At 37.8% G+C, this 27,440-nt stretch overlaps 1 protein-coding gene across 4 annotated transcripts in view; it reads right to left on the bottom strand.

Moving 5' to 3' along the window:
- The window catches only part of RAD51C (RAD51 paralog C), a 50,292-nt gene extending 27,365 nt beyond the window's left edge, over positions 1-22,927 (bottom strand). For 2 of the 4 annotated variants that reach the window (XM_008571270.1, XM_008571272.1), the window contains exons 1-5: positions 22,708-22,830; positions 20,207-20,465; positions 19,492-19,658; positions 16,524-16,657; positions 1,583-1,714 (exon numbers count right to left, since the gene is read on the bottom strand). In XM_008571270.1, coding sequence (XP_008569492.1) covers positions 1,583-1,714; positions 16,524-16,657; positions 19,492-19,658; positions 20,207-20,465; positions 22,708-22,825 — 810 coding nt within the window. In that variant the 5' untranslated portion in view covers positions 22,826-22,830. Of the gene's footprint in view, positions 1-1,582; positions 1,715-16,523; positions 16,658-19,491; positions 19,659-20,206; positions 20,466-22,707 lie in introns of all 4 variants that reach the window. The other 2 variants (XM_008571269.1, XM_008571271.1) reach the window with 2 other exon arrangements.
- Between the last annotated feature and the right edge of the window lie 4,513 nt (positions 22,928-27,440).

The following is a 27,440-nucleotide window of genomic DNA, read 5'->3' as shown; positions in this document are numbered from 1 at the left end:
GGGGCGCGCGGCGCCGCCCCCGCCGAGGGTTCGGATCCCATGTGGAGACCGGTTCCCACTCACTGGCTGAGCGTGGTGCGGGCGCAACATCGAGGGTTGTGATCCCGTTGCCGGTCCCCAGTATGGGCGTGACACTGAGGGTTGCGATCTCGTTACCGGTCAGTAAAAAAGACAAAAAGGAAAAAAAAAAAAAAAAAGTAAGAGGGGAAAGTACGTCCCCAGTCGCACAAAATCTTATCCCTAGAAGTGACCACTGTTAATTCTTTGATCCTTTTGGATCTTTTTCTTCATATATATAAAAATAAATGCATATATATAATTTTAATTTTTCTAAAAAGTAGGATTACACTGAATATATTGTTACGCAACTTCAATTTTTTCACTTAATTATATATTTGGATATATCTTGTCCCATGTTAGTACATTTATATTTACACCACTCTTCTTAAGTACTGCATAGTATTCAATGTTGTCATTTGGGTTACTTTTTTTGTTTGTTTGTCACCCCCATACGTCCAAAAAACAAGGCAAATTTAGCAATGAGGAGTTGTATAAAAACTTCAGTGACACTATGTTAATAAATTCTGATAACTCACTAACATGAGAGCATCGTGGATTACTTTTTTAATCAGAAAAGATAAAGCTATTCTATTCTATTAAAACAAAGACAAATACCTGAGGAACTATGCAACCCATTAGTCTTGAGTGCCCCCTACTGGGGACTTTTTACTGATATTAACAAAATGCTAAATTACAGTTAATCACAAAAAATAATTCAAACACAGGGCACTATCCATTTCGGCATATGGTAAAAAATCTGGAAACGCAAAGAAAAGATGTATGTTTTGAAAAGATCTTATCGAGGAAGTTCTTTCTTTACTTATGATGCATTACAGGTATGTGCTAAGGACTCTATCATCAGGGGAAAGACAAAGAAATCAAGTAAAAGTTTTGATCTTCCATCTCCCTCCCAGACAAGTGTGTATATTTGTGTCACTGGTGGGATGGGGTTGCAGAGTGTGAAGTGATGGCAAACAGGCAGTTCGAAAAACAAAAATAGTTTCACCTCATTCCTTTTTATCTCTTTACTTCTGAACTTATATTTACCTCTCTCACATTTCAAATCTAGAATAATTAGCTCTACCTCAAAACATATAGGTTGCTTTAAATTACACTAGGAATTTTTCAATCCTTCTGAGTCTGCAATTGTACACTATATAGGAAAGACTCAGAGTAAAAGAAAAATGTGGATGTTGGAAGAGCTCACTTGAAAAAACGTCAAGTATATTTAGACAAAAAACAAAACAAAACACTGCAATTACCAATGGTAACATTTCTTTATCAAAGTCCTCCATTTTTTAAAAGACATATTGATTATGCTTGTTATTTTTCTGAAAAACTAATATACAACTCTTATAACTGAAATTAATTTTTTATAGAAACCAAAACAAAATTACACTCAAAAGTACAAATTTATATTTTTTACTTTTAGTTAGGCAAATTCTGTTTTGCTATTTCTAGACATTGATATTTTAAACGGTCTTGACTTTACTATAAAACCCTCTTAACTAGTAATACTTACAGCTAATCTGTGATTATTTGCAAGGCTGATCATTTGCTGGGCTAGGCCATTTAATAACCGAGTACGAAGGGATAGATCATCTAGGTCATGACGAAAAGGAAAAGCAATACCATCCACTATCACTAATCGAACCTAAATACAGAAGAGATAACAACATTTAGTATTCAAATTACAATAATAAAAATGGCATCTGAAAAGCACAGTCTGTTACAGGAAAAAAACCCTTAAAATCCTGGATTTCCAACTCTCCAAAGAAAGGCTTTTCTTTTAGAGAGTTATAAATCTATTCATCCAATGCTTTCTGTAGTAATCACCAAAAGTTAAAATATATTCTAGTCCGATAATTTATCAACTTAAAAAGAGTAATTAAAAAAAAATTATAATTTTCTTATAATTTGCCACTATACACAGTTTTTACAGAGGTGTCTTCCACTGATAAAAGCACATTTGAAGTCTTAGTAAAACAAATTTCTCAATATACAGATTTTACCTTCAGAGTTCCTTTTATGTTTAAAAAAACCCTTCAAATATTAAATTATAATATCTTCTTCAAAAATTTAATTCTTGGTACACTTTTTCCCCTTAATTTAATATATACTATGGGGCAAGTAACTATTACAGAATCTGTTAATACAGAATTCACCATGAAGAAGATATGTTTTGAATCCCAACCAAGCTTTACCTATAGATTAATAAGCATTTTTGTGACAGTTTCACTTATTATATACCCAAGTAATTATAAGTGAAACTATAATAAAAAGGCTTCACTTATAATTATTTGAATTATAAATAATTCAGAGAAGTTATACAGTTATACATTGCTTAATGATGGGTAATATGTTCTAAGAAATGTGTTGTTAAGCAATTTTTGTTGTGCGAACATCATAGAGGGTACTTACAGAAACTAAGATGGTACAGCATACCATACAACTAGACTATATGGTATAGCCACATGCCATTATAGTCTATGGGACCATTGTCATACTTGTGCTCTGTCGATGACTGAAATGTCATTATGTGGTGCATGACGTCTATTGATATATAAACAGTAAAGTTAGAGTAATACATCAACATATAAACCTAAGATCCAAAATCAAAAGGAATCTGAAAATTAACCTAAATGTAAAAAAACCAAAAACAACAAGGCTGTATTTTTTTCTGTCTAGTAAAAGTTAAGTTAAAGAGGCTTTTGTGATGCAATGTCTAAATAAGCCATTCTTTAATCTTTTATTTAGATTATGCATTTCTTCGTCAAGCAAATATTAGACACTTACTATATGCTAGTCACTGTTCTAGGCACTGAGGACACCATCTTGAATAAGAGAAGGTCCCTGCTCTCTTACAGTTTATATTCTAGTGGAGTAAGAGACTCTTAACATGCAAACAAACACATAAATGATATAATTTATGATAATAATAGGAGCTATGAAGAAAATAAAACTGAGTGAAGGGATAAAGTAGGTGATGGGGTAGAGGAAGGCTAACTTAGACTGAATGTGAGAAGGCACGAATGAGAAGGCAGGCAACAGAACTGAGTCTTGGATGAGAATGTCTAGGAGGGAAAGAGCCTATATATAAGGAACAAGAAGAGCAAAGGCCCCAAAATTCAAACAAGTTTCATATATATAAGGGTCAGAAAGAAAGTAATGAGAGGTGGAATAGTAGAAATAACATCAGACAAGTACAGTGGTGTGCTGAAGCCAAATACTACAGCCAACTGAGCCAAGTGCTACATTTTCAGAAATTCTGTGAGGCAGTCATTAAAAAAATTAAACTATATGAATGAGTAGATAACTTATCTTAAAGTATGAGTAATAAATACTCAAAACTCTTTACTTCCTGATCATTTTACCATATTTTAATATCAGCTATAGTACTCTTATAAGTGAAAACACTATATATTATGATGTGATAGTATACATTGTCTCTTCTCTACTCCATATTCAGTGACATCACATTGAAAGCTTGAAGTCAGCCATAATAAGAGTATTTTCTCCAATTAATTTTCAGAAATTCTAAGAGGTAGTCATTAAACACAGCCATTTAAAAAATTAAACTATATGAATGAGTAGATAAATTATCTTAAAAGATGAATAATACTCAAAACTCTTTACTTCCTAAACATTTTACCATATTTGAATATCAGCTATAGTACTCTTATAGTGAAAACACTATATATTATGATGTGATAGTGTACATTGTCTCTTCTCTACTTCATGTTCAATGACATCACATTGGAAGCTTGAAGTCAGCCATGGTAAGAGTATTTTCTCCATGGAAATCAGCAAACAGAACACCTCCAAATCAGGGCTTGTTTTATTGGTTGTCTATTAAAAGTCTATTTAATAAATTGATGGAGAAAATGTCAAAATCAGATTGAATTTAAAAAATATGTGGTATCTCAAGCCATCACATTTTGAATTGTACAAAAAATTGAGGAAATATTCTCTAGTATTAGAAAACTAACCAATTTGGAGCTAGTCAGTTAGTTCAAATGGTTAGAGCACAGTATTGTAATATCAAGGTCAAGGGTTCAGCTCTCCATACTGGCCAGTCACCAAAAAAAAAAAAAAACTCCAGCCAATTCAGCAAAAAAATTACACCTTTATTGTCTTACTTTCATCATATTTGTTAACTTTAGCAAAACCTACATTCATATTAAAATAGTACTTGTTCGTCAATGATATGATCATTCCTGAAGTAGACAGCAATCAAGTATTTACTAGTAGCTTCATTTTGCCAAATAATGGTATAGACTGGATTCAGATATATGAGTTTAGAAAAATTCAAATTAATAAAAACCTCATATGTTGGTGGTGGGAACGTAAAATGGTTCAGCTACTGTAGAAAAGAGTTTGGCAGTTCCTCAAAAAGTTAAACATAGAATTATCACATGACTCAGCAATTCCACTCCTAGGTATATACCTGAAAGAGCTGAAAGATAGTGCAAGAAATACATGTACATACAGGCTTATAGCAGCATAATTAACAACTGTCAAAAGATGGAGATATACTCCAAATGTCTATCAACTGATGAAAGGATAAACAAAAATTGTTGTGTACACATACAGTAGAATATTATTTAGCCATAAATAGGAATGAAGTACTAACATGCTACAATGTGGATAAACTTTGAAATATTACAGGAAGTGAAGAAGCCACACAAAAAGGTCACATATTGTCTGATTCCATTTTATTAATATCCAGAATAGGTAAATTTCTAGAGACAGAACATATATTGGTGGTTGCTGGGGAATTGGGGGAGAGGGAGGAATAGAGAGCAACTACTTAACAGGTAGAAGTTTTATTTTGGGGTGATGAAAATGCTTTGGAACTAGTGGTGGTGGTTGCACAAAATTATGAATGTACAAATTGCACTGGATTGTTCACTTTAAAATGGTGAATTTCAGGGCTGGCCGATGGCTCACTAGGGAGAGTGTGGTGCTGATAACACCAAGTCAAGGGTTAAGATCCCCTTACTGGTCATCTTTAAAAAAAAAAAAAAAAAAAGTGAATTTCACCTCAATAAAAAAAGCAAATCAAGAAAAGATTTCTGTAAAAATCAACTGGCTATATGAAATTTATAATAAAGATTACTATACATTTTATTAGTTGTAACTTGTGTGCTACACATCCTTTATATTAGCAAAACTTATAATAAATGTGTGTATGTATAGTCTACATACGTGTATATATACATACACACATGTATAGTCATTAAACATTTACCAGCATACCAATGGAAAGATAAGAAAAATCAGATCATGTAAGGTCTTATATATTTATTTAATGGTTATCAAAAGCCAGAAGGTGATAGGATGACATAATCTAACTGATGACAAAAACAAAAACAACTATCAACCAAGAGGTCTATATCTGGCAAAAGTATTCTTAAAAAATGAAGCAGAAGTTAAGACATTCTTAGACAGTTCATCATTAGTAGACCTGTCCTGCAAGAAATGCTAAACGGAGTCTTTCCAGCTGAAATGAACACTAGACTGTACCTAGAATCCACATAAAGAACACTGTTAAATGTAACTAGTTAAATAAAAGTCAGCATTAATGACTTTTTACTTTGTAACTCCTCTTACTATACAATTTAAAAGACAACTACAGGGGCCGGCCCAGTGGCGCACTGCTACAGTGCGCTGCTTGGGAGCGCGGCGGCGCTCCCGCCGAGGGTACAGATCCCACATACAGACCGGCCACTCACTGGCTGAGCGAGGTGTGGGCGCAACACCGAGGGTTGCGATCCCGTTGCCGGTCCCGGTCTGGTACGGGCGCGACACTGAGGGTTGCGATCCGTTGCCGGTCACGAAAAAAGACAAAAAGGGGAAAAAAAAATAAAAAAATAAAATAAAAAATAATTAAAAAAAAAAGACAACTACATAAAATGATAATTCTAAGTCTATGTTGATTGGTACACAATGTATAAAGATGTAATCTGTGACAATAACAATATAACGGGGGGCGGTAAATGGAACTACAGAGAACTAAAGTTTTTGTATACTATTGAAACTAAGTAGGTATTAATTCAAACCAGATTTCTATGAATTAAGATGTTAACAATAACGCTAGAGCAACTACTAAGAAAATAAAACATATATAGTAAAGGAAATGAGAAAATAATCAAAATGGTACACCAGAATATATCTATCCAACAAAAGAGAAGGCACTAATGGAGGAATTCAGAAACATGATGTGACAGTGATATAATGAGAAATACATAATTGGTCTCTATCCCTGGTTCCTGAGATAGAGTTCCTAAAACTCTTGTGGACAGTGGTACTAGAAGAATCTTTTGCTCTCATATTTGGTCTTTGACCAGGGTTCCTAACACAGAGCTTCTAAGACCTTTGTAATTTCCTGAGTGATAAGAGCATCGGACAGAGAGTTTCTAAATCTCTTAGAATTTCCTGGGTGATAGGAGCCTCTTCTGTTCTAATAAGGTAACTCTTGGTGAGTTCCTAGATAGTGTCCAAATTAGGGGTTGGTTGCCAGGGGAAACAACCATGTAATGAGAGGGTTAAAACTTTCAATCCCATCCTCCAAATCTGGGAGAGAGGGAGCTGAGAGTTGAGGTGATTATTAATAGCTAATGATGTGATCAATCATACCTACTAATAAAGCTTCCATTAAAAAACTCCAAAAGGACAGATTTCAGAGAGCATCTGGATTGTTGAACACACAGAGGCTCCTGGAGGGTGTTATGCCTAGAGAGGGTATGGAAGCTCTGTGCTCCTTCTCACATACCTTGCCCTATGCATATCTTCTATCTGGCTGTTCATCTGTATCCTTTGTAATATCCTTTATAATAAACTGATAAACATGTTTCCCTGAGCTCTGTGAGCTGTCCCGAAAAACTAATCAATCCTAAAGAAGCGGGCACAGGAACACTGATTTATAGCCAGTTGGTCAGAAGTATAGGTGACAACCTGCTACTTGGTACTGTTGTCTTGACAGGGGGGCAATCTTATGGGACTGAATCCTTAAATTATGGGATCTGACTCTACTCCAGGTAGAAAGTGTCAGAATTAAAGTGAATTACAGAACACTTAGCTGGTGTCACAGAACTGCTTGATGTGGGGAAGGGGAACTCCTATAGATTTTGGTTACAGAAGTGTTCTGTGTTGTGTTCACTGTATAAGAAGAAAAAGTGTCTATTTCTTACACCTGAAATGATCCGTGTAGAAAATACATTGAGAAATGGCAGAAGTGCCTCCTTATCAGTAAATACATTAAATGTAAATAGATTAAACTCTCCAATTAAAAGGCAACTGACAGAATAGATTTTTAAAATGATCCTACCTATACACTATCTACAAAAGACTCATTTTAGATCCAAAGATGGAGGCTGGCTGGTTAGCTCAGTTGGTTAGAACACTACATTATGAACATTAAGGTCAAGGGTTTGGGTCCCCACACAGGCCAGCCTCCTCTACCCCCCAAAATAATAACCCAAATTTAAAGATACAAATGGATTAAGAGTGAAAGGATGGAGAATGATATTCAATGGAAACAACAACCAAAAGAGGGCTGGAGTGGCTATACTAATATAACACAAAATAGATTTTTTTACAAGAGACAAAGATCTACAAAAATGGGTATTGAATAATAATAAAAGGGTCAATCCATCAAGAAGATATAACAATTGTAAACATATATGCACATGATAACAGAGCCTATGATATATAAAGAAAAACCTGGCAAAATTGAAAAAAAAAATAAGATGGTTCTGTAATAATTGTTGGAGACTTCAACACCCCACATTCAACGATGGGTGGAACAACTGGACAAAAAATAAACAAGGAAAGGGAAGATTTAACAATACTAGAAACCAACTGATAAAAAGCATCTAAGAAAACCCACAGCTAATATCGTAAAGTTGATTCTCATAATTCATGGTAGTCAGGTTCTACAGAGCTAACACCAACACTGAATTAGTGAACACTGAACTATTGCTCCTAGGGAAAATACAGGGTTAGGTTTCTGTGACCCTCTGGTCACAACATTTTCATCAACCAATAAATATATAGCTTTATTTTATGTATGTTTTTACTTAAAGACATGTTTAGATCACTAGCCAACACTTCAGCACTACACTTGATGGGCATTTTAAACAGTGAAATCACAAACAAAACAAAACAAACAAACAAAACCCAATAATACAAAAATGTGGCATTAAATAGACCCTGAAAAGGACATTGTTTACAGTATGAGAGAAAACAAGAAGGCAGAGAATATCACCTTATTCACTTTGTTGGGAATATATGCATACGATGACTAAATCTTTCCCCACTCTACATATATCTACTGCTAGCGACAGAACTGTGTCCCCCAAAATTCATATATTGAACTTCTTTTTTTTTTTTTCTTTTTGTCTTTTTTCGTGACCGGCAACGGATCGCAACCCTCAGTGTCACGCCCGTACTGGACCAGGACCGGCAACGGGATCGCAACCCTCGGTGCTGCGCCCGCACCTCACTCAGCCAGTGAGCAGCCGGTCTGTATGTGGGATCTGAACCCTCGGCGGGAGTGCCGCCGTGCTCCCAAGCGGCGCACTGTAGCAGTGCGCCACCAGGCCGGCCCCCATATATTGAACTTCTAACCCCCAATATGACTATATGTGGAGAATGGGCCTCTAAGAAAGTAATCAAAGTTAAATGAGGTCATAAAGGAGGGGCCATGATCCAATAGGATTAGTGTTCTTATAAGAAGAGACACCAGAGAGCTCACTCTCTCTCTCTAACTCACCACCATGTGAGGACACAGAGAAAAAGTGGCTGTCTGTGAGCCAGCCAGGAAGAGAACCCTTGCCAAAAACCAAATCAGCCAGAACCTTGATTTTGTACTTCTGCCTCCAGAAGTATAAGAAAATAAACTTCTGGGCCGGCCCGGTGGCGCACTGGAGAGTGCGCCGCTTAGGAGCGCGGTGGCACTCCCGCCGAGTGTTCGGATCCCATGTGGAGACTGGTTCCCGCTCACTGGCTGAGCGCGGTGCGGGCGCAACACCGAGGGTTGCGATCCCGTTGCCGGTCCCTGGTACGGGCGCGACACTGAGGGCTGCGATCCAGTTACCGGTCAGTAAAAAAAAGACAAAAAAAAGGAAAAAAAAAAAAAAGAAAATAAACTTCTGTTATTTAAGCCCTTCAGTCCATGGTATTTTTATTATTGCAGCCTGAACTGAAAAATACATTTGCAAATGACTACATAAGCACTGTTAGTATTAATTTTGGGGTTTCAAATAAATTTTTGTGTGTATACAAATACATAATTACATAATCGGTGAATAATGAAGATCAACTTATTTAACTTATTTAATGGTGATAGATTGAAAGCTTTTCCCCTAAGATCAGGAACAAGACAAAGATGCCTGCTTTCATCACTGTTTTTCAACATTATACTAGAATTCTAACCAGAGCAATTAGGCAAACTAAGAAACAAAAAAACAAAAAGGTGGGCCAGCCCCTTGGCTCACTCGGAAGAGTGTGGTGCTGGTAGCGCTGAGACTGCGGGTTCGGATCCTACATAGGGATGGCTGGTGCGCTTACTGGCTGAGCGTGGTGCAGACAACACTGTGCCAAGGGTTGTGATCCCCTTATCGGTCACGAAAAAAAAAAAAAAAAAAAAAAAAGGAAAAGAAAAAGAAATAAAAAGCATCTAAATTGGAAAGAACTAAAACTATCTCTATTAAAAGATTACATATATATAACATTATATACATACATATACATATATTAATAGATTTTATATATAGAAAATCCTAAAAAATCTATGTAAAAAAACTACTAAAGCTAAAAAACAAATTCAGCAGAGTTGCAGTACACAACATCAACTTCCAAACATCAGTTTTATTTCTACACACTAGCAATAAACAATCGAAAAATGAAATTAAAAAACAATACCATGAAAACGATCCACTTACAATAGCATCAAAAAGAATAAAATACTTAGGAATACTTGTACATTGAAAATTATAAAACATTCTGGAAAGAAAAAGAAAACCTAAATAAATAGGTATCCCATACTAGTGGATTGAAAGACTTAATATTATTAAGATGGCAATACTAGTATACTCAAATTGATCTTTAGATGCTGTTGGGAAAATAGAATAGTTTAGTCAGGTCCCTCGCCTCAGGGCAGGTTGGGGGTTGTGCAGCACATTCTTTGTGAATATGTTGTGTGGGGGTGGAATTGGTGTGCATGCATGGCACTGCGACCTTGGCTGGTGTCTGCCTTGGGCAGCCACTGCCCACACAACCATGCTTTCAACCTACGGCTTCTAAGGACCTGTTTGCTTGTTACCTAGCTCACAGACCTGTGTGTGAGGGGTCTGGGGACCCAGCCTGGAGTGTGAAGGGTTTGTGACCTAATCTGGACAACAGGCTTGAGGGGTCTGTGAGCTTCAGATCCAACCCTAGCTTGACAACTGGCCCAGTCAGCAGGATTACGAGCAGGTAAAAGAGCTTTACAATTGGCGACCTCAGCAGGATTCCCACATTGGCCTGGCCCAACAATTTGCAATGTTGGCAGGATTCCGACAGAGCCAGAGCACTACAGATGCAATGTAATCTCTATCAGAATTCCAACTGCCTTTCTGCAGAAATAGACAGGCCAATCGTCAAATTCATATGGAATTGCAAGGGGCTCCAAACAGCCAAAACAATCTTGGGGAAAAAAAAGTACAAAGTTGGAGGACTCACAGGTCCCACTTTCAAAATGTACTATAAAGCTACAGAAATCAAAACTATGTGGTAGGGCCGGCCCGGTGGCGCACTGCTACAGTGCGCCGCTTGGGAAGTGCGGCGGCACTCCCGACGAGGGTTCGGATCCCACATACAGACCGGTTCCCGCTCACTGGCTGAGCGAGGGGCCCTAGCTTGACAACTGGCCCAGTCAGCAGGATTACGAGCAGGTAAAAGAGCTTTACAATTGGCGACCTCAGCAGGATTCCCACATTGGCCTGGCCCAACAATTTGCAATGTTGGCAGGATTCCGACAGAGCCAGAGCACTACAGATGCAATGTAATCTCTATCAGAATTCCAACTGCCTTTCTGCAGAAATAGACAGGCCAATCGTCAAATTCATATGGAATTGCAAGGGGCTCCAAACAGCCAAAACAATCTTGGGGAAAAAAAAGTACAAAGTTGGAGGACTCACAGGTCCCACTTTCAAAATGTACTATAAAGCTACAGAAATCAAAACTATGTGGTAGGGCCGGCCCGGTGGCGCACTGCTACAGTGCGCCGCTTGGGAAGTGCGGCGGCACTCCCGACGAGGGTTCGGATCCCACATGCAGACCGGCCGCTCACTGGCTGAGCAAGGGGCGGGGGCAACACCGAGGGTTGCGATCCGTTGCCAGTCACGAAAAAAGACAAAAAGACCAAAAAAAAAAAAAACTATGTGGTAATGGCAGAAGAGTAGACATACACATCAATAGAATACAGTCCAGAAATAAACTCACACATCACAGTCAAGTGATTTTCAAAAAGGGCAGCAAGTTGATTCAATGAGAAAAGCTGAAATGTTAGCTCAGTGAATAACTCAACTAATAAAAATTCTGATTGATGTTTAGGACCTGATTGTTGTAAAAAAACATACACTGAAGTTAAGTGTTTCCCCTATACTCTTATCAGCAACTATGTTCACTGAAAACTGACTTCTGTGACCAAATGTGTGATAATTTCTCCCCACTGGCAAGCAATCAATCAATCAATTCCGCAGTGTACACCAGCTGGGTGCCCTCCAATTCAATTTAGTTTTCAAGCCCCCAGGAAACTAACCTAAGAGAGCACAGGAAAAGTTTTTCCTTCCCGAAATAACCTCATTTCAGAGACAAAGCCAGGGGGAGTAGGGAAAGGCTGTAAATTTAAAAGGCTTCCCAACCTTTTAAGGCTATTTCCATACACAGTACTCATCCCCCATTTCCAAGGCCAAAACCCCCTGCTGTTTATCCTTTCTTACTAAAGCTAAGCATTTATGGGCTGACTGATTAGTTCAGATGATATCAATCCCTACACTGGCCAATCCTCCCCGCAAAAGCTGAGCATTTAAGGACATCTAAGCATTTAAAAGCAATGGTTCTCACATCAGAACTTATTGGAAATGCAAATTATCAGGCCATATCCATATAATGAATCAGAACTCTGGAGGTAGGGTCCATCCATTTACACTTTAACAAGCCCTCCAGGTGAAATGCACACTAAAGATGGAGAATTACTGGGACGTTGCTTTTTTTTTTTTTTTTATTGGCACTGCATTTTGAATGAGCAGAAATCTCAGCCCAGTCTGAGATAACAGCCAGCCCCAGATCCATGGGTCAAATTAGCATCTGACCTTATAATTGCATTATCAAAAGTAAGTTGCCACTGGATTAAAAAACAAAATGAAACAAAACAGAAAATACACTTCCAGTACCCCTTCCTCCAAAAAACCTGAAATGAAAGGGTTTTCAGTAGGCCCATGAAAAGAAATGGCTCCCCATCACTTCCCAACAAGTGTCAATTTCCTGCAATATCCCAAACCTATCTTTAGCATTTAGTGCCTCAGGGAGGAGTCAAACCATTAGAGTGACTATTACTCCATGATGAACATATTAAAAGAGAAGGTTATTGGTTAGCATTACTGACAGGTCAGGCTCGGCTTGCCCTCTTGCCTTAAACAAACGACCTGAAAGTCCAAAAGTTGATGCAAGGATTGGAAGGTATTGCTTTGTCCCCCACGGATTTGTCACCCCACTTCCCCTGGGTGATGGAGCCACAAAGGATTACTCACAGCCCATCTCTTCTGAGCAGTGAGAAGTCCAGAAGTAGTTAACTTCCCTGGAACCCTCAAGTGAGAGGCATCCCTTCCTTTGGGAAGTTATCCCCGAATTGGGGTTTTCTTCCTGCATTTATTTTCCAGACCACGAAGTTACAGGAAGAGAACATAGGTTGGGTTATAGTTTAACAATATAGACTGGTAACTTTCAGTGAAATAAGTCAGATGACATTCCACTGGACAATTAAGTGATCCACCAACAAAAGCTTGATCTTAGCAAACATTTCTTCTCCCTCCAGCAATTTTCCAGTATCTTTACACATCAATCAGTAACTAGTCTGCCCTTGCGCCAGCAACCTTGCTGTTAGAATTCTTTATCTTATACCAGAGACTTTATAGCCTGAGGAAAACTTCCAGTCCTCCGCAAGGTCAATATTTGAAACTGCAAGGCTTTGGAAAACCAGGCCCTGTGAAGTACATTTGCTTTAGGAATCCTCTACGGGAAGGTTAATTCAGATTACCGGTACTCAACTAAATGTCTAACCAAGCAAACAAACAAAGAGAAAAGAGGAGCAGTGGGGTCCAGTTTAGCCTAGTCCTAATCGGCGGGTCCAACCTATTCCATTAACAGTAATTGATAAAAGCAGTTTTCCCCACTGTTTCAGCAGAAAGAAGAAAAGTATCGACTAGGTTTAAATCATAAAAACAAAGCATAGCCAGGAGCCCTCCACGGTGCACCTATACAGAAGTGGATACAATCCAACCAAACAGAAGAGGGCTCAAAAAATCAGAGAAAGCTAAAGAGAATAAAGCCTTGCCTTGTCAGAATTTAGGCCAGGGACTCCAGGAGAGATCTACCAGCAGCAGAGACATGGGAGCAAAATAGTCCCAGTGGCCACCTGCCTCTTACAGCTAGAGTCCTCCCCAGTACCCAAAGCCAGTGATTAAATTAAGCTCTCAGATTACAAAGTCATAGAAATAAACAATGTACCCAACAGTAAAGCAAGCAACACTTTGTTGAAAGAGGAGATAGACTTATGCATAAGGGGGGTAGCGACAGTAAAGCTAGCCCACTGAGGGGAGCTGTTCAGGGTCTTTTATAGAGAAAGGAGTTAAGGGGTGGCAGGCCAGCATCACTGGAGGTGGTCCATTCTGTCCTTCCTGGTTGCATCATGGGTGCACGCTCAGTAGGTCCAAAAAGGCAGTGGTGTTCATCATTTTCACCCCAGGAGGGTCATTGTAGCTGTCACCTTGATGCTTTGTGCGCAGGTGGGAATTCCTAAAGGGGCCTTAAGGTTAATCGGTAACTTTTACAATTATAGTAAACAAGCCTTGGGGAGGGGTTTTGCAACTCAGTAGATGTCTGTTTCCTCTCTTATCTCAGTCTGTTTTGTCAGGGCAGCCCATGGGGTAATCATTTGCCGTGAAGGGTCTCATGACTGAGGAGTGGAAAAGTAACAAAGTGTCCTCTGCAGGGAAAATGGAGTCAGTTTAGTTCACAGGCCTAGCCTTACTGTTTCATTAGTAGTTAATGAATAATATAATTTTTAGCATCTAGAAATATTAAATGATCAAATTTTTTTAAACTGTAGGGTAGCCAACTTACACAATATAAAAAAAAGTCCAATCTCATTAATAACTGAAGAATGTAAATCAAATAACAAAGAGATAGCATTTTCTATGTAGAATCCTGGCAAAAATATCCATAAGGTCATGATGATGGGTAACAGGCATTGATATATACTGTTAATAAGAGTGGAAATTGGTGCAACCTTTTTGAATAACAATTTGTGTTAAAGAAAAAATTACTCTAACACTTCTTAAAACAGTAAGGAATATAAACTTTCCTCTAAGCACTGGGCATTCTATAAATTTTGGTATATTACACTTTGATGTTTTTCTCAAAGTACTCTCAAATTTCCCTGTGGTTTTTCTTTTTACTCACTGTTTCTCTAGGAGAGTGTTGTTTAATTTCCACACATTTGTGAATTTTCTAAATTTCCTTCTGTTATTGTGGTCAGAGAACACATTTTCTATGATCTTAGTCTTTTCAAATGCATTAAGACTTGCTTTGTGCCCCCCCCAAATTATTACCTTATAAAAAAATAAAAATAAAATGGCAAGGAATACTTTTTTCAAGACTATTGCTATAGGGGTATCACAACAGGGGAGAAAGATTATATTCAAATCCAAATACAACAAGGGCAAGTGGGGATTTACAGCCAAGGAGTAGAGTGAAGGAAGGGGTCAGTGAAAGGAAAATTACTAACAGGGGACATCAAGGGTAAGGGAATTCTTACTAAACTGACCTAACAGGATTCTTGCTAAAGGTAGGTCAAGGATTTATACATTAAAGGTGGGAAATGAGGAACTTGATCAGATATCAAAGCTGATCAGATTATCAAAGGCGAGAGATACTGACAGCAGGATTCTTTGATTAGACTGGGCCAGACAGGCCAAAGGCAGGATGGGGGCCAAGTTTGGTCAAGGAGAATCTTTGTTTTTGGAAAAGTTTATCAAAATTAAAGATATACAGGGCCGAGCCCGTGGCGCACTCGGGAGAGTGTGGCGCTGGGAGCTCAGCAGCGCTCCTGCCGTGGGTTTGGATCCTATATAGGGATGACTGGTGTGCTCACAGCTCTCACTGGCTGAGCGCGGTGTGGCCGGTCTCAAAAAGGACAAAAAAATAAAAAAATAAAAAAATAAAGATACACATACCCTTTAAGATTAAAATTCCAATATGGAATTTACCCCATAAACAAATATTCACCAAGATATATGTATAAGGATAATCACCAAACCATTAATAATACTATCTAAAAGTTCACTGGTTAAAATAAATAAATAAAATAAAAGTTCACTGGTTAAATGGGGGACTGGTTAAATAAATTAAATTTCCTACTTAAAATAAAGTAATATATAGCTGAGTGTTATAATACCAAAGGCAAGGGTTCAGATTCCTGTACTAGCCAGCTGCCAAAAAATAAAAAAATACAGCCGAAAAAAGAATGAGGTCTATCCTTATGTGTTGATACAGAAACATATGCAAAACACTTTAAGCCAAAATGGAAGGTATAGAACAATATCAGATTGTAATCCCATGAACAAATGTTAAAGATGAGGAGATAGATGCTGCAATATGTACAAAATTTTTCTGTAAAGACACAAGAAATATTAATCGTGGTCAACTTTGGGGAGAGGACTAGGATGAAATAGCAAAAGGGAAGTCTTCATTTTTCATTTCATATCTTTCTATACAAGTCTGTTTGATAGGAGCTATTTAGGTGGAACCTCTTTCTATATTATTATTACTGGAGGTGGAACCTCTTTTTATATTATTTCAATTTCTTACTTTGGGCATAAACTACACACACACACACACACACACACACACACACACACACGTGTACAAGCACGCATGTGTGCAAAATAAATAAACTGTAGGGCAGGGAAAGAAGAGATGTTTTAATTGGCTTTGACTTTAATTTTATGTTATTGTATTACTTAGTTATTTTTCATGCTTATCTTTTTTCTTTTTCCCTGGTGGCTGGCTGGAACTCTGGGCCTTTCTGTTCTCAGTACTATGCTCTAACCAACTGGGCTAACTGGCCAGCCCTTTCAAGCTTATCAAACACCTCCAAATATACTTGGTTAGTTACATTTCTGTAGTTTGTCCCATACCTTAGAGTGCTCTGAAAGGAAATCTGGAAGGAGATAAACTTGTGCCAGTAGCTCTGTGTAGTCATGACAACGAAAATAATAAATATGGGAAAGAATATTTTCAAGTGTGAAATCCTCTAAAGCTTTTTGGTGTTCTGAAACAAACAATAAAACAATTTTAAAATAATTAGTTTTACCTATTTTGATATGCTGGTGATTGTAGGAAGACAATACTTTTAAATAACAAAATGCTGTACTTTGTATAACAAAACTCTTCACTTTAATTGAAATATGACAAAAGTGTAGCAAAATAAAATTACTATAAACTATCATTTCATAATTCCTGACATCTTATCACTTTTCCACTGTTCCTTACATACTAGGCTATCTATAAATTGTACACACATACAACTAGAGTTTTAATGCCTGCCTTTTCATATTTCCAGTCATTGGCTTCCATTGCACAGAAGTAACATAAGTTTCTCTTTCTTGTTTTTTTCCATAGGACTACAAATTAAGAGCTCAAAGGAAATATGTTCAAATGAAGCATTTGTCAAAAGACAAATTACAACAAATTTAGTTTAAAGATCTCAATTGGCTTTACTGAGATTCTAGTATCAAGTATCAAGTGATACTTGATCTAGTATCAAGCAACACTTCATTCCATAAAATAGAATTAAATGTTCCAATAAGCTGAGCAGAAGGGGTTGGCTTTATGGACAGAAAGGCTGAAGAAAGTAGAAACAAAGAACAGAGTGTATTACTACTTTTCTTATAAAGCAGGGACAGGGAAACAGAATAGAAAAATAACTGATTAGTTAACATCAGGCTACTTCTTTTGCATAAGGATTTAAGCAGAGCGAGGGGCAGGCCAAACAGCTTAGTTGGTTAAAGGGCAGTATTGTTAACACCAAGATCAAGGTTCGAATCCCCATACCTGTCAGCCTCAAAAGAAAAAAATAAAAGCAAAGGGAATCTCATTATCATGCTGATTGACAATTATTTATTTATTTATTTTTGGATTGACAATTTAAATTGGACTGTTTGGGATACTGGCTGTTTGGGGGTTTGGTGATGTGGAACTTTAGCATGGGTAACTCCGTTTTGATTTTTAGTCTGGTCCGTTGAGGCCTAGTGTACAGAAACTTAGTTTAAAACAATGGCCGCCTCTAAGTTTTACTTAACACATTTTCCCCCTTTAATGCTGTACTATAATTTGACATTTACATAGAAACAATGATATAAAATCCTCCTTAGACTGGATTTTAAAAATATAACCACTTTGGTTTTATACATATTTCAGACAGAAAAGAATTTATTGCATTTAAAATTTTAATGTTAAAAAGCCAAGAAACTATATTTTATAATAGAAAAACATTGCCTATTGCAAATACATGCACACAAAAAAGTCAAGTTTTCACCAAAGAAGAAGAGAGGAAAAATTCTTTTTCCTACTACTCTCCTAGGTTTTCTGGCTGAGGTCCTGTAAATCGTACTGACAAAACAAGGATTAATGAGAGAAAAACATATAGAAGTTTATTGACTTGTACATCATGAATGTAACACACGGGGGTCCATAGATTAGTAATTCAAAGGTTTGGTTAGAATTTGGGTTTATTTTACCAAAAGAATAAATTTTAAGAGAAGTGACAAAGGAAAAGAACTTTGAGTCTCTAGGGGTAGCAAATTATGGGAAGGCAAATATATGGGAAACTAATGGAAGATAAAGGCTAGCTAGTAAAGTTTACATAGATTCCTCTGATGCTGCCTCCAGGCTGATAAGGGTCTAAAGTTGTCTCCAATCACTAACTTTGTCATTCCTGATAGGGAAGGGAGAGGAGACACCTTTGTACATTTATGTCCTGCTTTTAGGAAAATAGAGGGAGGGCAGACAGCTTTACTTTATCTGCTTCTTCTCAATTGCCTTCAGCTCAAAATAATCCTTAGGCCAAAGTGGAATATATTGGGGTGGCATATTCTGCCAGTATATAGCATTCAGTCTACTGAATCCATTATATCTATATAATGATCACTAGTTAAATGGAACACTTAGTATCTCCATGAAAAAAATAATAATCCAGCTTGTTACACTCATTTAAAGGAAACACAGTCATCTCATGAGAAGCATTATGTTTCTTAAAACTTCTAGAGAAAAAAATAAAAACTGCACATCCAAAAATAAAATAAAATAAAGAAAGCAAAAGAAAATAGTCAAACCAGGGCTGGCCCATGGCTCACTCGGGAGAGTGTGGTGCTGATAACAGCAAGGCCACGGGTTTGGATCCCGTATAGGGATGGCTGGTTGGCTCACTTGGGAGAGTGTGGTGCTGACAACACCAAGTCAAGGGTTAAGATCCCGGTCATCTTTAAAAAAAAAAAAAAGAAAGAAAAAGAAAATAGTCAAACCAGAAGCCATTTAATTTTATAAGTAATGGAAATGACAAAAACTTGAATATAAATTACCTTTCTAAAAAGTTGTTTTAAAATCAAACACTTTATTTCCACATAACAAACACCAAAAAAACCTCTCAATCACATTAGCAATGCAATCAACACAGTTATAAAGTCAATTTATATATACTTAAAGCCTCCAAAGGTCAATCAGCTTAAGTTCCAAACATGTCCAGATGCAGTTTCCAAACCAGTATGGAGGTCAATATACACTGGAATGCATTTAACAACAGTTGTTTATATCAAGGTGTACAACAAGCTTACACTTGACAAGTTGAAGTATAATAATCTGAAGTCATATGCTGAAACACACACATAGGTTTTGCCCCAAAGCTCCTGCAGTAAGAAGTGAAAGGGGAAAAAAGGCCAGTCCAGGTCGTGAAATTTCTCATTTTGTAACAGAGGTATGAGAGTTTAACACTAGAAAACTGTCAAGTCATTAAACTTTGCACTCCAAATCTCTTGCTGAGGTCTGAGATGAACACAAATTCAAATTACTTTTATTATATAGAAAAAAGAGGATCATTTGCTAACTTACCCTCTCCCACGTGTGTTCCTGCTATAAGGTGAAGGTGCTGAATACAGGCAGTAGCAAGGTCTACCACTCTATCCACCATAAAACTTCCCTCTGTATCAATAAAAACTGCTTCACCGGCAACTCCTCCAAAACATTCTGGTATCTGCACATCTACTGCCAACTGCATACTGTTAAGAAAAAGAAGTCAAATGACCAAACCATTATTAGGATCATCTAATGCAGTGTTTTTCAAACTCCAGATAATGACCAGTTACGTACCACTAAAAGTAAATGCAAATACTCCCCAAGGCAACAGAGATGTCTAACTCTCTACAGCTCCAGATATATATGAATCAATTGATACTTGGATTAAGGGTAGGGTGTGCCTATAAAACCACTATGAAGGACTTTTTAATGGTTTTTAGGCCTCTGGGGATGGAATCCTTTCCATTACATAAATCTACTTCCCATACATAAATCTACTTTCAAATTGACTTTCAAATATATTCTCAGGAGTGAATTAATAGAAGTAGAAGACTGACTGTTTAACCTGTTTAACAATGTCAAAAGAAACATTTTTTAATATCAACTGATTTTCGTTTGATGCACACACACATAAAATTAAGAGTACATACATGCCTTTTTTTGGTCTCTTGACTATAAAACTACAGCACAATACTCTATTATTTACATAAAATGTTAAGCCCACCCTTAAGACCAGAACATTTTATTTTACCATATTTGTGTTTTTCCAACACCTGGTGCACCACAAATTTCTGTTGTTTTCATTAAGGGTACTCCGCCCCCAAGAATATTATCCAGTGCTGAACAGAAGGTAATTATGAAGCCCTGGGAGTGCTCCTGCTCAAGAAGTTCCAGCGCTGTACACTTCTTGCCTGACTCAGATGTACCAGCATATGTTGGTTTATTTGTGAGACACTCTCTTCTTATAATCTGCAAAGTTTCTAAGGCTTCCTCTTTAGATATCCCAACTTCTGAAAGTAAAATAAGGAAAAGAAACCAAACCCTGATTTTTAGAGATTTAACAGTCTAACATAATGGGTTGTCTTGTTAATTTTAAATTTTAGATAACAAGAGTGATGCTGAGAGTAGAGAAACATAAAAATATGACATTCCATTAACTATTTAATTTTTCAAGTTAAAAAAAGGCATCTTTTTGTTTTTTCAGTCATCACATAAAGATTTACCTATTGCCTGAAAAACAGAATTCAACTAAAGTATTTCTGGGTACCTACAAGAGTATCTCAGGAGGTAGAAATAAAAATGTACTAGCAGTCAGTCCTGTTACTATTCCTTTCAGTCTTATGAAGCCATATTTATCTTGCTCCCATAAGGTATACATATTATTTCTCAGATAAGAATGAAAATGGCTTAACTACCTAAAACAAGGTACAGCTTTAAGAAGTACATGTGCATGTATAATTCATAATAAAAACTTTTCATAGAAACACTGACATAAAAAATTCATGTATCACTCCAAACTACTTAATGAGAACAATTATTCGATGCATAAAAATTCAAGTAATACACTTATACTTCCTCAACCATACAATTTCACTCCTATATGATAATATGGCTGGAGAAGAGAAAATAGCAATTACAAAACAAACTGCTAAAGAAATAGTGGTGATGGGCTGGCAGGTTAGTTCAGTTGATTAGGGCATGGTGCTGATAACACCAATGTCCAGGGTTCAATCCTTGTACTGTCCAGCTGCCAAAAAAAAAAAAAAAAAAAAAAAAAAAGGGAAAAAAAAAAAAAAAAAAAGTCCAGCTGCCAAAAAAAAAAAAAAAAAAGAAAAGAAAGGGAAAAACAAAAACAAAAACAAAAAAACACTTGCGTGCGTGAGAAACAAAATTTTTTAAAAATTTTAAAAATTAAAAAAAAATGGGAGGACATCACTTGTTAGTTTCATATATCAGTGCTTGATTTAGCAAGGATATGAACTATAAAGCTGGTGCTAATACAAGACAATGTTGGTGATAAGTATTTAAGAAATTAAAATCCTATTCAAGAGCTTGAATTCTGGAGTCAGATTGCTTGGGTTTGTAAATTCTGACTGCACCACTTACTGTGTGACTTTGGGCAAGTTACTTTTTTGTGTCTCATACTTTTTTCCTCTATAAAATGGGAATAAGACAATACACAGAAAAAGCTTCATAGAATACCAAGGCCACCCCAAAATGGTCAACAATCATTAGCAATTATTGTTGAGTCCCTCACTTCTTCTTTGGAAAAACAATTTGTTGAAAGAAAAAGAGCCCATCAAACTTTGGGGTACAGTCTGCGTTATGATTAAAACTGTGAACGCTGGGTCTACAATATTTATTCCTTTTTTCCCCTGGTGGCTGGCCAGTATGCGGATCTGAATCCTTGACCTTGGTGTTCAAGGCCGCGCTCTGACCAGCTGAGAAAAGGGCCAGCCTACAGAAGTTAAACTCCTGAGTGGTGAGTTGAAACCTCCTGATTTTCCATGGTTAAAGGCAATTATTTAAAATTCTGCCCTATTTTCTTCAGTGACTAGCATAGGTCTGGGCATATCACAGTGTAATGTGCACAGCGAGAGTGGCTACAGCCAGCTTCATTTTTGTGTATCTCAGGATGCAGTGGTTCCCACCAACGTATAATCTGCAGTACTCTGGAATATGTTTTGGGTTTTTCAGTGAAGTACATAACAGAAGAGCTGTCTTTTTTGTACTGCTATTTCCAGGTTCTGGGAATTCTACTCCCTTTCTCGCTTAGTGTCTCTAGTCTTACACGAGTTCTGGAATTTAATCCCCACCCTTTGTATTTTGAAACAGCAAAAATAAAACAGCCTGTCTGGTTTTCAATTCTAGCTCCACTATCTCCTAACACAGTTATCGTAAAAAGTTACTTAGCCTCCCCAAGATCAGAGATCAGTCCTCTCAACTACCTGCTGGACACACATATACTGAACCACGTCAGAAGGTTCTTTTGAATATAAATGAGATAATCCTCAAAGCATCCAGCAGGCACCGCTAGAGAGAAAGCAATTAAGAAATGTAATCACGACCACAGTTCTCCTAACCAGACAACTTTTAAGTGGAGTCAAGGCGCCGTTTCACGTTGTAGACGCGGTCGCGGGAGGCCGCAGCATCTGGCCGAGACTAGGCGGAAGCCTGGGGCGGGAGAACGAAGACCATGCAGCGCCCACGGCGGCCGGTGTGCCTCAGTTTGTTTCACTCGGTAGTCGTTACCTTTGCTGAGCTCGGAAGGTTTCACCTCTAGGAGTTCCTCAGCAGTCTGGAAACCTGCAGACACCAGCTTCACTCGCACCGCTGGAGACAGCGGGAAACTCACTAAATCCCGCTGCATTTCAAAGCGGGACGCCTACACATGCACTAGTGCAAACCCTAAGCCTCAAAGCCTGGGCGCCTAAACCTCGCACGCCCGCGCCCGGCCGCGCCGTGTGACGTCAGACGTAAAGCGGGAGGGGCGGGGCCTGCGGCCTTACTGCACGAGGTTTTGGGCTTTACCGCTTTGCGGAAGCATGCAAAATTTCACACTTTGGCAGCATTTCCATTGTGATTCCTCCAAATCCTATTTAGGGTTTCCCCATCAAATGTACATCCTTGACGGTAAAAAGATGGATGGAGTCCACAGGATGGACAGGCAGGCCCAATGTGGCCTACACACCACATTTCCTCACCTCCGGCCTGGCCTGTTGGGTGAAATCTCAGAGACAATAGGAACGATCTCCCCGAGTGGGAGTAGTGGTCGTAACAGGTGCACACTGGCCAGTTACCGGTTTATTTGTCGTTAACAGTCATATAAGGATTGACCTGCATGCTCATCATAGAGTTCCAGTCTCTTGGCTCTTCTTGCCAGCCGTCCCCTTTGCCTGCCCGCCCCCCACGCCTTTCCCGCCCTCGCGAGGCATTGTGGGCCAGCCCCCAACCGGCGAGGGAACGCTTGGCGCCAGTCCCCGCACCCACCAACGGCTCTCCGCGAGTCAAGTATGGAGGTTTCTGAGACCGGTACAGCTTCACGACCTACCTTGTTTAAGAAGTAGCTGGAAAAGTAAGCAAGCAATGTCCCCATAGTGGGCTGGGCCTGGGCTCCTTGGGTCCTGAGAGGGAACGTTGGGCTCCGCAAGAGTTCTTGTTCTGGTAGAGTTGCGAAGGGGCGTTCAAGCCGTGGAAGTGACCGTATCTAAAATACAGAATTTTGGGGGAATTGGAAGGCAGTTCGGAAGGTGATTTATGCGGTCTTTCCTTGCCTACGTCAGTGTGATTTATTTAGGAGAGTAACTTATTCGCTACCCGTTGGCGGTGATTCTTAGCCTTGACTTTTCTTCCCAGGTTAAAGGAACTCTCTAAATGTACTGCAAATCAGCCCTTCAAATACATAAGGTCTAAGAAAGGAAACAACATATTTTGAGTATTTTAGCAAATCGCACGTGTTGCAGATGCTTAGAGCCATGCTACAAGTTGGGGACATAGAAGCTCAGAGCACAGTATTCTTGAAGCCAAAATTCAAGACTAGTATCCTTTTACTACCCTGAGGTAACTCCGAATTGTGAGCCCCTCCTGGAGAGGGAGAGAATTCAAGAAGTGTTTGTACCCCGTTTGATAGGTCAGGGAAAGTCTGGTACTACTGGTCAAAATGTGGTTTGCCACTCAGTACCATTGCTTAACTTCTAATATGATCTGCATCTGGGCACTCAGTGGGCATTACATACGTATTGTCCTCAGGGAGAATTCATGCTTATGCTTATAAAATAACCAGATTCTTAGGTGAAGACATGGTGTTACCACATTCAGCGATAGCTCTGCAGTAGTTTGGTCAAACTCAATGGAATTGGTCAGGCTTAGATTTTGTTTCATTGGCAGTGGAGAGTTAAGAAACGAGTCGACTCTGTGTGTAGCTATACAATTTGTTATTAATATCTTCTGATCCTATAATAGTTATCATTTTCATCATCATTCTTAAGATTTCTTTAATGCAGTTTGCTCTGCAGTCATGCTTTCAAATTGGGGTCCAGGTTTATGAAGCCAGGCACCAAGAACTAAACAAATCTGTGGGATAAATACAGAAGGTACACCTTCCTCCACTGTCAGTTTTATCAACAACAACAAAAAAAAAATTTTAAGGGAGGGAAGAGTTGAATGATTTAACTTGTGAGTCATTTGAAATGTTTTATGTTAAACAGGCATTAATATATTGTAAAGTAAAGTGCAAAAATAAAAATAAATTTTAAGATAAACGTAAGACGTCAGAGATGGATCAGACTTACACTGGTCATATTAGAAGTTTCCCAAGGTCCCCTGGGAATATGTTTTTTGTCTTCCTTTGCAATTTGGGGTTACTCCATGAAAAAGTTTGAGAGTCAGTGCTATGGATGAATAAGTATGGGTCTCAGAGTCATACAAATTTTGGTTTGTATAACATCTCTGAAAGTTACCAGCTGTGTGACCTTTGGCAAGTTATTCGGTTTCCTCACCTATAGGTAGAAAATTTCATGGAGTTGTTGGAAAGGTTAAATTAACATATATGAAGTACTTAGCATAGATAACGTGCATAATAAATTTTAGTCTCTTTCTCCATTTTTAAATATTCTAATGTGCGTATTCAGTTGAATAAATCCTTGTTGAACACCTAGCTCAGCAGAGTGCTAATATTGTGAGGCAGTTTTTAAAAAATGCCTATATTGTAAAGTGCCAAAGTAGAGTGCTTTCACATATTTCACTTTTTTTTAGATTTGATCCTTACAGTAATTCTGTGAACTGTTACTGGGGTCCCCATGTACGATTAGCCACCAAGGTCAAGAGTTCAGATCCCTGCACTGGCCAGCTGCCCTCCCCCCCCCAAAGAAATTAGCACAGTGAAGATTGGATCACTGAAGCAAGATTAAATATTTTTAAGTGGTAGTTATGTGCCAGATGACAGAGGAAGCAAACAAGACAGATTCTCTGCCCTCACGTAGCCTAAAATGTGTGAGGATCATTATTATTTCTGATAGGTTGCATTTTTGACTTGCCTTGCTACCTAGATGTAATACTATCAGTAGGAAGGAACTGTTGCTGTCAATATGCAGTTAATCTGTCAAAGTATCCCAATAATGAGACATTTTCTTCTCTCCATTTCTGGAAGTAGAATTCCTGGGTCAAATAGTATGCGCATTTACATTTTGAATCCTATTGCTAACCCCAGCTGCACCCCTCCCTTCCCTGCCCCCACCATGGTTCCACCACTTATACTCTTACTATCATATGAGGGCTGGTTTTCCCACCTCTACCCAGCAATGGCCGTTGGCAGTCTTTAAATAGTTGCTATCTTTTATTACTAAAAGAGGTTAAAAATCTTTTTTCATATGATTTTATCTTTATATGAATTTATTTCATATGATTTTATTCATGTATTTTATCATTGTGATTATCTCATTTATATCCTTTGCCCACTTTTTACTCTTCTCCCGAACTTTTTCATCTTGCAGAACTGAAACTCTGTAACCATTAAACAATTCCCACAATTCCTCTCTCCACACCCATCCACCCAATCCCTGGCGACCACCATTCTACTTTGTTTCTATGAGTTTGACGGCTCTTGATACCTCATATAAGTGGAATAATATAGTATTTATCTTTTTGTGACTGGCTTATTTCCCTTAGCATAATGTCCTCAAGGTTCATCCATGTAGTATGTGTCAGAATTTCCTTTCTTTTTAAGGCTGAGCAAAATTCCATTGTATGTATATTCCACATTTGTTTATACATTCATCTGTGGGTGGACATTTGGGTTGTTTCCACCTCTTGGCTATTGTGAATAATTCTGCTCTGAACTGGGTGTACAAGGGTACTTTGAAAAGTTCATGGAAAAATAGAATTATAATACGAATCTTTCCACGAACTTTTTGAAGTACCCTCATATATCCTTTGGCTACTTTTTAATTGGGCTACTTTTATTTAAAGTATTTATTTGTTGTAGGTCTGTTTTTAAAAAATTATTATGAGGAACAATAGCTAACATTTATTGCCCTGACTACAGGCCAGGTGTTCTGCTCAGCTGTCTGATATCAGAACCCATGCTCTTAACTGTTATGCTGCCTATTCTCGCTCATGTGCATATTCCATCATACAGGCTATTTACCTAATCTGTGTATTGCAAATATCTTCCCACTTTGTCATGTGTGTTTAAATTTTGTTTTATGAGGTTTTCTACTTTATAGAGATTTTTCTGTATGTAAATCTAGTGAAATTTTGTATTTAATTCTGACTTTGGCAACATGCTTAGAAAGTGATTCAAAATTATAAACAAATGTTTGTATTTTTTCTGCATATGGTTTAGATTTACATTTGAATATTTTAATCTGTCTTTTAAAAATATGGGGTAGGAGGAAGGAAGCATTTTTTCCTTCTTTCTTGTGTGAGCTTATTTTCTCAGCAGTCTTTATGGAGTAATCAATCCTTTCCCCCATCTATATTAAATGCTACCTTTATCATATACTTTTATGTATTTAGGTCCTATAGTCCTAGTATAACACCTCTTGAGTCGTTATGTCTGTTCTTTTCATATCCTGCTAGATTCATTTTACAAAAGTTTTATGCATTTGGTAAGAGTTTTGCATGTTTGTTCCTAAGTGAGATCTGTAGCAATCTTTGTATAATTAACTAAGAAGTTTTTCCACTTTTTCTGTGCTAACTCATGTTAGTATTTAACAAATGATAACCAAAAAAATCTGCTCTCACCAGGTCAGCTAAATTATAATGCTTTGTCAGTAGTCATGTCCACCTATCCTGGAAAACGCTATCATAAGACCATTTTTAACTTAGAAACAGACATAATGGTACCAGAAAGCCATAAAATAAACTAAAATGCTTCTCATAACCCTTACCCTAAATCCCTGCATATAGGATGTTACCTATTAATAATCCCAAGTTTGTATGTCATGTACAACCAATAGAAAACCTGATGAAGTAATTAGGTGGGG

The sequence above is a fragment of the Galeopterus variegatus genome, unplaced genomic scaffold (genome assembly GCF_000696425.1).
Source record: "Galeopterus variegatus unplaced genomic scaffold, G_variegatus-3.0.2 Scaffold673, whole genome shotgun sequence".
Classification (NCBI taxonomy): domain Eukaryota; kingdom Metazoa; phylum Chordata; class Mammalia; order Dermoptera; family Cynocephalidae; genus Galeopterus; species Galeopterus variegatus.
Note: the sequence above shows the minus strand (reverse complement) of the source record. Positions and strands in the feature narration are given on the sequence as shown.